This window comes from Pollachius pollachius, assembly GCF_949987615.1.
Source record: "Pollachius pollachius genome assembly, chromosome: 11".
In the NCBI taxonomy this organism is placed as follows: Eukaryota; Metazoa; Chordata; class Actinopteri; order Gadiformes; family Gadidae; genus Pollachius; species Pollachius pollachius.
Window position 1 is genome coordinate 24225548 of NC_136944.1, and position 11914 is coordinate 24237461.

Consider the following 11914-nt stretch of genomic DNA (forward strand, 5'->3'; position numbering starts at 1 on the left):
CACTGAATAATTCAGATGGATTCGAAAGATGATAAGACAAGCATTAGGGTGAAGAATAAAGGTGAGCAATGATTTTTTATTCAATCTTCCAAAGACAAACTTATCTCACAAAATGAAAATATACTGGAATCATTAAAAGCAGAAGGAAGTGGGAATGCAGAAGATAAAATGTTTTATTCATGGCAATGTTAACCATGAGATCTACATCTGTGTGTGTGGTTGTTTCCCTGCTCGGTGTTCCTGATCAGTGTTCCTGCTGACGTCTTCCTAAACAATGTGAGCGGTCGAAGCTCCTGGTTGGTTTGAATCAGAGCCTGTCCTAAGTAGGGCGTTGTGCGGTCAGATTCCTCATCTCTCATCAGGGCCGGCGCTGGACGCTTCGGTGCCCTAGGCGACTCCGCATTCAATTGTGCCCTGGACAGGGCTTCCGAGTGGGGGGGGAGGGGCGCCGGCCCTGAGTGATAGGTTATACAATTAAGAAAAACAACGGTGGGCCTCTTCATAACTAATTTATATATTTTTGTAATTCAATAATGTAATTTTTTTTAAAAAATCTTAATTTTCGGTGCCCCCCCAGGTACCTGGTGCCCTAGCCCTCTGCTATAGGGAGGGGCGGGCCTGCATCAGGGGAACGCTCCAATACGAGCAGAACACAAACGACTCAGAGGCCACCGTCAACATGGATTTGGATTTTATTCTCCTTTATACTTTTGGATGGACATTTCACATTGTTTTGTACAAAATCATTAGAAAACATCACTTCTCCAGCCCGCTGCTCCTCCTCCTCCTAAGACTTCACCCCCCCACACATGACCAGGAGCATCATAGGAAGATTCTGGAACCTTCTGGCCCCAATGACGACTGTGCGTTTCCCTCAAAGCACAGGCAAAAGAAAACCGCACTCGATGTCCCAGAATGCATCTGGAAGGTAAACCCCTTCAGGGCGGAGGGGAGGAGCTCTCTGCTCTCGCTGCTGCAGCTTATAGATTAGCTCAGCAACGGAGAGAGCTGTTCTCCGCCCTCATTGGCCAGCTTCCCCTCGCCATCACCCCCAACTGATCATCCTCCATGCAGGTTTCCTTTGTTTCTCTTCTGCTAATGCGTGACATATGATTGGTTAACAGTTGGTTATGTTCATTAAGAAAAACGATGGGCACGATCAGTATTGACCAATGAGACTGCAGCTCCCGGGGGGGGGGGGGGGGGGGGGGGGGGGGGGGATCCGTTATGAACGAGTGAAATGTATTAATGAGTTTTCTAGATGCTCTGCTAATGTACATGCTGTAGACCGACCGTGCACACACACACACACACACACACACACACACACCTCTTTCTTCTAGGGGGTAGGAGGGGGAGGAGGGTTTGCCCGACCGCTCTAAAAACAAAACGCTTGTTGGATTAAAAACAGGAGAAAAAAAACTGTTTATTTTAGGGGGGGGGGGGGGGGGAACAGCCCCTCCCTCAAATCAGTGAAACCATGGCAACAGGGCAGAGAGGCACTTGGACGCTCATCCGGGACGGGGAACATGTGATGCGTCTGAGAGGGAGGGGGGGCTCCCCACTGGGGGGGGGTGGGTTGCTCCCTCGGGGGTCGCTCCCTGGGGGGTCAGCAGCGGTTGGCACATGTACATGCAAAGCTCCAGGGTCACCTGCACAGGCGACCCTGGGGGGGGTGACATGGGGGTGGTAGGGGGAGGGAGATGGGATTACAGCCTCTTGAAATCATGGTGTTGAGATGCCCCCCCTCCCAGGAGGGCTGTGACCAGACCCCCCCCGTGAGTCCATGTGTCCGTAGCAGCACCAGAGGGAGTCCTCTGATTGGTGGCTGCGGCCGCCACTCAGTCCGTCTCCAGGATCAGCGGCGGCTGCTCGTTCTCCTCGTCCAGTCGCAGGTCGTTGAGGTCGTCGTCGAGCCCCGCCCCTCCCACCGCGCCCTGCTCGTCACAGTAACCTTGGAAACCAGAGTTAAGGGTCAAGTGATGGAGACGGCAATGTGGGGGCGGGCCTTGTTTCATGTGTGGGTGTGGTTACCTTTGGAGACCGCCCCGCTGTAGGTCTGGCCCACCAGAGGCCGGTCATGTGACCCCTGCTCCAGGATCTCATTGGATGGCTCAGTACTGCCGTCTAGACTGAAACCAAAGGACGAGAGCAGCGGGTCAGACCCTGATGACGACGGGCTCCAACAGCACCCGTCCTCCTAGAGAAACGCAAAGAGTGTGTGTGCGCGTCTGTCTGTCCTTCTGTATGTCGGTGGTGTGTGTGTGTCTGTAGGAGGTGTGTGTGTGTGTGTGTAGGAGGTGTGCGTGTGGGTCTTGAGGTGGTGTCTGTAGGTGTGTGTGTGTGTGTAGGTGTGTGTGTCCGTCTGTCTGTAGGTGTGTGTGTCTGTAGGTTTGTGTGTGTTTGTAGGTTTGTGTGTGTCTGTCTGTAGATGTGTGTGTCTGTCTGTAGGTGTGTGTGTCTGTCTGTAGGTGTGTGTGTCTGTCTATAGGTGTGTGTGTAGGTGTGTGTCTGTCTGTCTGTAGGTGTGTGTGTGTGTAGGTGTGTGTCTGTCTTTCTGGAGGTGTGTTTGTAGGGATGGGAATCGAGAACTGGTTCTTGTTCAGAACCGGCTCTTGTTCAGAAACGGTGCCAAGTGAACCAATTCCTTGGAATGCTTAGCATGCCTGCTTAACGGTTCCGCTTATCGGTTCCGGTCGTTCCAAATGCGTCACGAGGTCCCACACACGCTGCTTTGTTTGGTTCAGAACAGAAGCGCTCTAAAGCTTGGTTGTATTTCACGCGAAAAGACGACAATATGGCCATTTGCAACAATTGTAAAGTTTCCGTTTGGTCAAAGGGGGGGGGGGAACTACCTCCAATATGCAGAAACATTTGGCTACACAGCATGCAATTCATTTGCAGGAGTGTCGTGTGTTTACTAACTAGCTACTAACTAGCTACTAACTAGCGACGCAAGTGAGCCAAGCAGACGCGGAGCTACAGGGGCGCCTCTGTTTTTAATGCCGAATGTGTGTATATATATACAGCATATATATGATAACAGTGCTATATAGCACTGTTATCATATATATACAGCATATATATGATAACAGTGCTATATAGCACTGTTATCATAATGTGGAATGAATACGTAACTGAATTCATGTATTAAAATGAATAACGTTATTACCTTCTATAACCGATCCACCGTCTCTACAGAAGACTTCTTTATTTTTTTATGTCAGTTGAATTTTGTTACAAGTTGAATGCAAATGAGCACTGTTAATATTCCAAAAGGCACAAGCTCTCACTTGACTGGTTTCAGTCTGTGTTTTTAGTTTTATGGCACATAATGATGATGGCATTTGGGCTTAAAAAGCCAAACATATATTTTTTTGTCTAGATCAATTAATGTGAAAATGTACAATTTCCTAATACTAGACGCACTTCTGATCAGATATTAAAGAGAGTTAATACAAACAAACAAATTTGTACGTATTTTCTCACCCAATGAGAATCGATAAGGAATCGGATCGATAAGCAGAATCTGAATCGTTAAAATCCTTATCAATTCCCATCCCTGTGTGTGTGTGTGTGTGTGTGTGTGTGTGTGTGTGTGTGTGTGTGTGTGTGTGTGTGTGTGTGTGTGTGTGTGTGTGTGTGTGTGTGTGTGTGTGTGTGTGTGTGTGTGTGTGTGTGTGTGTGTGTTACCGGTGCTGTTTCATCAGGGTACACTCTCCTCCCTCCTGGGGGTCCAGGTTGTAGAGGTACAGGTAGCCGTCGGCCGCCGCCACCAGCAGCCGCGGAATCTTCTGGATGCTACAGACACACACGGTCAGGGGGCTCTGGACGGCACCGTGTGTGTGCGCGTGCGTGCACGTGTGTGTGTGCGTGCGTGCACTCACACGGCCAGGGCGCAGATGTTCTTGTGTCCGGAGAAGGGCAGCCTCACGGTGGCGAAGGCGCGGCCCTGAGTGAACATCTCCGTCACCTGGGCTGGCAGGTAGGTAGTGGAGGCCATCAGCACCTTGCCCAGGTAACCACCCCACGTGGTCGGCTCCTCCGCTGGCCTGGGGGGGGGGGGGGGGGGGGGGGGGGGGGGGGGGGGGCTGTTAAGATCAAATTCTACTGCCTGTCCCAAACATAGAACTGGTTCACAGACAACAGACTGACCACCACCAATACAGACTGAACAACACCAATACAGACTGACCACCACCAATACAGACTGAACAACACAAATACAGACGGATACACAACACTAATACAGGCGGCTACACAACACTAATACAGGCGGCTATACAACACAAATACAGACGGCTACACAACACTAATACAGACGGCTACACAACCCTAATACAGACGGCTACACAACCCTAATACAGACTGAACAACACTAATAGAGACGGCTACACAACACTAATACAGGCGGCTACACAACACTAATACAGACTGAACAACACTAATACAGACGGCTACACAACACTAATACAGACGGCTACACAACCCTAATACAGATGGCTACACAACCCTAATACAGACGGCTACACAACACTAATACAGATTGACCAACACTAATACAGACTGACCAACACTAATACGGACGCTACACAACCCTAATACAGACTGCTACACAACCCTAATACAGACTGCTACACAACACTAATACAGATGGCTACACAACACTAATACAGACGCTACACAACACTAATACAGACGGCTACACAACACTAATACAGACGCTACACAACCCTAATACAGACGGCTACACAACCCTAATACAGACTGAACAACACTAATAGAGACGGCTACACAACACTAATACAGGCGGCTACACAACACTAATACAGACTGAACAACACTAATACAGACGGCTACACAACACTAATACAGACGGCTACACAACCCTAATACAGATGGCTACACAACCCTAATACAGACTGAACAACACTAATACAGACGGCTACACAACACTAATACAGACTGATCAACACTAATACAGACGGCTAAACAACACTAATACAGACGCTACACAACCCTAATACAGACTGCTACACAACACTAATACAGACGCTACACAACACTAATACAGACGGCTACACAACACTAATACAGACGCTACACAGCCCAGTGGGTCCGTACAGGCGGCCCCAGGGCAGAGCCCGGTGAGCTAGACGCGCAGCAGCTGAGATCATCTGCAGTGTGGAACGCTAAGGGCAGCTAACTGCTATCGCTAACACTTGCTAAACAGTCCTTTAACAAACACCATTATCCAGAGCAGCTTGAGCAGAGCCAGCGAGGGCCAATAGGAGCCCTGCTCTGACCGAGGGAGGTCAGGGTGACAACCTCTGGACCAACAGGGAGCGGGGTATACCAGCTGTATACTAGTTATATACTAGATATATACCAGCAGCTGTATACTAGATATATACCAGCAGCTGTATACTAGTTATATACCAGCAGCTGTATACTAGTTATATACCAGCAGCTGTATACTAGATATATACCAGCAGCTGTATACTAGATATATACCAGCAGCTGTATACTAGATATATACCAGCAGCTGTATACTAGATATATACCAGCAGCTGTATACAAGATATATACCAGCAGCTGTATACTAGATATATACCAGCAGCTGTATACTAGATATATACCAGCAGCTGTATACTAGATATATACCAGCAGCTGTATACTAGATATATACCAGCAGCTGTATACTAGATATATACCAGCAGCTGTATACTAGATATATACCAGCAGCTGTATACTAGTTATATACCAGCAGCTGTATACTAGATATATACCAGCAGCTGTATACTAGATAAATACCAGCAGCTGTATACTAGATATATACCAGCAGCTGTATACTAGATATATACCAGCAGCTGTATACTAGATATATACCAGCAGCTGTATACTAGTTATATACCAGCAGCTGTATATTAGTTATATACCAGCAGCTGTATACTAGTTATATACCAGCAGCTGTATACTAGATATTTACCAGCAGCTGTATACTAGATATATACCAGCAGCTGTATACTAGTTATATACCAGCAGCTGTATACTAGTTATATACCAGCAGCTGTATACTAGATATATACCAGCAGCTGTATACTAGATATATACCAGCAGCTGTATACTAGTTATATACCAGCAGCTGTATACTACTTATATACCAGCAGCTGTATACTACTTATATACCAGCAGCTGTATACTACTTATTTACTAACTACAGCTATACTACTAGCTATATACCAGCTATACTACCAGCTGTATCCTAGCTATATACCAGCTATACTACTAGCTGTATCCTAGCTATATACCAGCTATACTACTAGCTGTATCCTAGTGACTGTATACTAGCTGTATACCAGCTATATACCATCTATATACTAGCTGTATACCAGCTATATACCAGCTATACTACTAGCTATATACCAGCTATACTACTAGCTGTATCCTAGTGACTGTATACTAGCTGTATACCAGCTATATACCATCTATATACTAGCTGTATACCAGCTATATACCAGCTATACTACTAGCTATATACCATCTATACTACTAGCTGTATCCTGGCTCTAACCAGGGCGGGTTCATCCTGATGTATTGAGGAGATATTTACACCAACAGCAGAGAGTAGTACATCAGTAGTTAAGACCCACAAGGTCAGAGGGGACTGTAGCCAATGAGGGCCGAGGGGCCCCTGTAGCCACGCCCCTGGGCCCCTGTAGCCACGCCCCTGGGCCCCTGTGGAAGGCCTGAAGGGTTAAAGGTTACATACACGTATTTCTCCTTCTGCGTCTCCAGCTTGAAGATGTGGACGGTCTCCGTGTTGCTGGAGGCCGACAGGTACAGCCCCTCCATGGAGAAGGCCAGCGAGCAGATGGTCACACACCTGGGGGGCGCACGCACACACACACACTGTGAGCTTCAGGGTGTCGGCCTGTCAGAACCGCCTGGGGGGCGGGGGTCCCGGGGGCCTCGTACCGTTTGACTCCTCGCCGGAACTCAAAGAGCTTCTGTCCCTCGGGGATGGAGTATACCCGGATCACTGTGCCCTGGAGGTCAGAGGTCAGGGGTCAGAGGTCAGAGGGTTAGGGGTCAGCCAGGGGCCACAGTGAGGAGGTGGGGGCCACAGTGAGGAGGTGGGGGCTACCTTCTCTGAGGCGGTGGCCAGCTTGGTGCCGCTGGCGTCGAAGGCCAGGGCAGCCAGGGGGCTGTCGTGGGCCGGGATCATGTTGGCCGCACGCTGAGGGCCACAGGAGGAGGAGCAGAGAGGAGCAGAGAGGAGCAGAGAGGTGCAGAGAGGAGCAGAGAGGATCAGAGAGGAGCAGAGAGGCGCAGAGAGGCGCAGAGAGGCAGAGAGGAGGAGGAGAGGGGCAGAGAGGAGGAAAGAGGAGCAGAGAGGAGGAGGAGAGGGGCAGAGAGGAGCAGAGAGGGGCAGAGAGGAGCAGAGAGGAGCAGAGAGGAGGAGGAGAGGAGGAGAGAGGAGCAGAGAGGAGGAAAGAGGAGCAGAGAGGAGGAAAGAGGAGGAGAGAAGAAGAGAGGAGAGAGGAGGAGAGAAGCAGAGAGGAGCAGAGAGGAGGAGAGACACAGAGGAGCAGAGTTACACCAGGAGGAGCACAGAGGGTACAGGTTGCCGTGTTGCTCTGTAACACCAGCTCTATGAAGCCTCCATCATTTATACACACCTACAGGTGTGGTCAGTAGGGGGAGCTGGGGGGGGGCGGTACCTAGCTGGTTAACTTGGAGCAGCTAGTTAAGGACTCTACTACCTACCAGGTTGACGGTGTCGAACACCTGAACCTCCCCGATGGTGGCGCTGCCGGGATAGGCCAGGTAGCAGTTATCGTTGCTGATCGAAAGAGCACACAGGCCTGCAAAACAACACACACACACACACACACACGTCAACGCCCTGGCATAACACACGCACATGGAAACATGGGCGGGGCTCACCTGAGGGGGTGGGCGGGGCTCACCTGAGGGGTTGGGCGGGGTCTCTCTGATGGTGTGCAGGACCTTCATGTCTCGGATGTTGTGGATGTACAGGGACTCCTCCAGGCAGACGATCAGCCGCTGCACGGTTGAAGAGATTACACAAGTACTCAAGAGATAGCCCCCCCTAAAGACCAACAGCATAGACATCTCCCCTAAAGACCAACAGCTTAGACATCCCCCCTAAAGACCAACAGCATAGACATCCCCCTTAAAGACCAACAGCATAGACATCTCCCCTAAAGACCAACAGCATCGACATCTCCCCTAAAGACCAACAGCTTAGACATCCCCCCTAAAGACCAACAGCATAGACATCCCCCTTAAAGACCAACAGCATAGACATCCCCCTTAAAAGCCAACAGCATAGACATCCCCCCTGAAGACCAGCAGCTTAGACATCCCCCCTGAAGACCAACAGCTTAGACATCCCCCCTGAAGACCAACAGCATAGACATCCCCCCTGAAGACCAGCAGCTTAGACATCCCCCCTGAAGACCAACAGCTTAGACATCCCCCCTGAAGACCAACAGCATAGACATCCCCCCTGAAGACCAACAGCATAGACATCCCCCCTGAAGACCAACAGCATAGACATCCCCCCTGAAGACCAACAGCATAGACATCCCCCCCACCCACCTGTCGGTTGAGCTTGACGGCCAGGATGGTGTTTGAGTATGAGTAGTTGCAGATCTCGGTGCCCTTCTTGAAGTGACACACTTTGAGCTTCCTGGGCGCCTTGAGGCTCACGATGGCTACCAGGCTGCTGGAGAACAGCCGCTCCACGATACACACGTCCTCTGTGTCCACTACACACACACACAAACACACACACACACACACACACACACACACAGCTCTTTTGTTGTGCTGTATTAACGGCCCTGGCGTCCGTTCTCTCGGACGATTCATTTATTTACCACAGAGGAAACCATTTGTTACAGTTGCCCCGCTCAGGCCAGAAATAAACATCAAAATAAGTAGAAAAGAATGAACACAATACACCATAAAAACACTTTAATTATTGATCAAATATATTTTTAAACCAACAACCGAAGGTTAAACAATAAAATATACTGGTGTATCAAATAAGGCCCTGAGAGAGCGGCCCGTCCCCCAGGCCTCCAGGAGGAGCTGATGAACAGCAGCTCAGGGTACAGAGTGCTGCCCGGCCCGATCAGGCCACCGGACGTCCTGATAGGAGGCAGGGAACTAGCGGATTAAGGTTCCCCTTCCACCAGTTCAGGGAGTTATAACGTAGGGGGTTTTAAATGTAAAAATTGTTGAAATACGGTATGTTATATTCATTTACACCAACTGTCTGAGTCATTCTTAACATGCTGAGTAGATTTGAGCGATTGGGAAACTTCCACCCAACCGTCCACCATCGCTGTGGACGAAGAGACGCTCACTGCTACACGGATCACCATCACACGATGGGGTGTGAGCTGGGGGCTTCATCATGACTCGTGATTCTTTGTAATCTAAACAGGAGACGGCCATAATACTGCAGATAAAATATTTTGAGAAAGGTCACCAAAAGAGTCGTACCAGACAACTTGTTTAAGTTATGCATAGCGGCGTAGATACCGAGGGAGAACCTTGATGCATTGTTTATATTGATTTTATTAATATTTCAGCAAGTCCATTGCACTAATGCTGTATTGATTGTGTCTTCAGTTGGAGAACAAGCAACAAAGTCTCAGCTCTATGATATATAGATCTATAGTTCTATAGTCTCTACAATCTATAGTCAACATCTGGCACTGGCTCAGTGTCAAAACTGATTTCATACAACAGACGACAAAAATACGGACACACAGGGGATACAGTGCGGGTATATTGTAGAATACTTACTACACTCATAGATCTGCTCCAGTTTGTCCACAGATGACAGAGAGAAAAACTTGTATCCTGATTTCGTGCCAACAGCCAAGGACCTAAAGAAAGCAAACATACACTGATGTTATCTGGCACGAAATGTGCGCAACAACACACAACACAACACAAACAAGTACTAAAACAGCGATCCCTCGGTTCATCTAAATAAGTACATTTACAGAGAGCTGTAATAACGGTTTCAAAATGACAGCCATTGTCATCAACCAGCGCTTTGTCAGCTGTGATCGAGCCACAAAATAGAGCCGTCAGCGGACACACGGGAGACGTCCGGCGTCACACGGTCCGCCTCATCACAAACACGGTCCCCCTCATCACAAACACGGTCCCCCTCATCACAAACACGGTCCGCCTCATCCAGAACACTCAGAGAGTCGCACACTAATAGTGCAATCACAAAATGAGCGTCTCCTAGAAACGTGTCGTAAAGGAGCTGACGCACTTTCAGGCTTTAAGGGGTTATATGAGGAGGTATTGCTATCCTACAGTCGTGTTTACCTCTTTGTCCGTCGGTTCCCCTTTTCTAGTTCACCCACTAGCTGAAACATGTGTGCTAACGCGGCTGGCTCTGAGCACACTGGAGCCTGTAGCCACCGATAGCTCCGCAGCTAGCCATGATACACCCGGACCGCACAACAGTCCGCCTCACGCCGCCCACAGGGCTTCATGTGCGGCGGAAGCCATTCTCAAACCAAGGGCCGTCATCATCAAGCACTTCGCGTCAAACCTGTCAAACACACACAAATGGGTGGTAGACGTGCTACCGACGGGCCGATGAACCCCTGCCTGGTCCCGGGGCCCCTGCCTTGTCCCTTGTCCCCCGCTTGGTCCCTGGCCCACCTGCCCTGTCCCCGGCCCCCCTGCTGGTCCCTGGTCCCTCGCCTGGTCCCCGGCCCCCATGCCTTGTCCCTGGTCCCCGGTCCCCCGCCTGGTCCCCGGTCCCCGGTCCCCCGCCTGGTCCCCGGGCCCCTGCCTGTTCCCCGGCCCGTCCTTACGTGTTGTCCTGGTTAAAGTTGGCGAACAGGAGCTGGCTTCCGCCAGCATCCCCGCTTTGACTGGCCAGGTTCATGAGCCCGGCACCATCTATATCTAACGCTCCGGAGGAAGAGCCGCTGTGGAGGCCGGAGATGTGCTGTGGGCAGAGAGGTTCACGTCGCCATTGCCTTCTCTTCTTGCCTTGTCCTGCCGCTGATTGTTGTTGTTTTTTACAGACGCTGTTGCGCTTCCTCTACGCGCATGCTCAGTCGTTTTTTTTTTGACGCGTGGCGTATCTTAAACGGCCAGACACGCAATAAATGAAGACCCAAAAAATTCAATAAAAACAATAGAAAAAATAAACAAACGGCGCTACCACAACTCATCCTAAATTTTGAGTTAATCTTGCCGGATCGAAACCTTAGTAGAGTGTAACAGTGACCAAACCCTTTTTTAACAGATCTGGATTCTGAAGTAATTTTCCCATTCATTTTCTTCGTACAATTATTATATAAAGAGTCATCCGTCAAGGTAGTCATGACCATAAAAAAAATTATTCGGGGCAAAAAATATTTGTAAAACGTAAGTAAAGGCAAAGGTATGTAAGGACTGTACATTATTTTGTGACTGAGTGAAGGAACTCGTCATCCCATTTCTTTCTAACCTTTTCGCAATGGTTTCAACCAATTAGTTAAGCGTGTTTCTTGCATCTTATAACCTTTGTCATTATAATGTTTATATTTTTAATACAGTTGTGTCAGTCTGTGTGTGTGTATGTATGTATGTTTAGTGTTTCATATAGCGTATAGCGTTGTCATCGACACTTCCTTCGTTGCTGACTGCAGTCACCGCGTAATAACATTACTCGTATTTAATACATGTGAATTCAATCTCGTATTCCAGTTACGTTTTCATTCAACATTATGTATTCCTAGTTTTTATACTGCCAAAATGACTAAAAAGCCCTGCTAGTGCCATATCATATATTTGTACTTTTATTTATTCTTTCATATATTCTATATCAACTGTTTTTCTACATGTAGAACTCATT

General features: G+C 48.8%; 1 protein-coding gene across 1 annotated transcript; it reads right to left on the minus strand.

Moving 5' to 3' along the window:
• Positions 1-702: 702 nt before the first annotated feature.
• wipi2 (WD repeat domain, phosphoinositide interacting 2) lies at positions 703-11080 on the minus strand. The gene is made up of 12 exons (XM_079746795.1): positions 10884-11080; positions 9847-9929; positions 8629-8798; positions 7974-8070; positions 7771-7868; positions 7148-7240; positions 6979-7049; positions 6773-6886; positions 3888-4052; positions 3694-3801; positions 2035-2132; positions 703-1954 (listed from the first exon to the last, which is right to left on the minus strand). The coding sequence occupies exons 1-12, from the start codon at positions 10955-10957 to the stop codon at positions 1842-1844; spliced, it is 1284 nt and encodes a 427-aa protein (XP_079602921.1). The 5' UTR covers positions 10958-11080; the 3' UTR covers positions 703-1841.
• Between the last annotated feature and the right edge of the window lie 834 nt (positions 11081-11914).

Coding starts and splice junctions, on each gene's coding strand:
- wipi2 (XM_079746795.1), bottom strand. CDS start 10,957: ATGAACCTGGCCAGTCAAAGCGGGGATGCTGGCGGAAGCCAGCTCCTG. Junction 7,241..7,770: donor TGTTCGACACCGTCAACCTG/GTAGGTAGTAGA, acceptor TGTGGCCCTCAG/CGTGCGGCCAACATGATCCC. Junction 4,053..6,772: donor ACGCAGAAGGAGAAATACGT/GTATGTAACCTT, acceptor CCCCCCCCCCAG/GCCAGCGGAGGAGCCGACCA.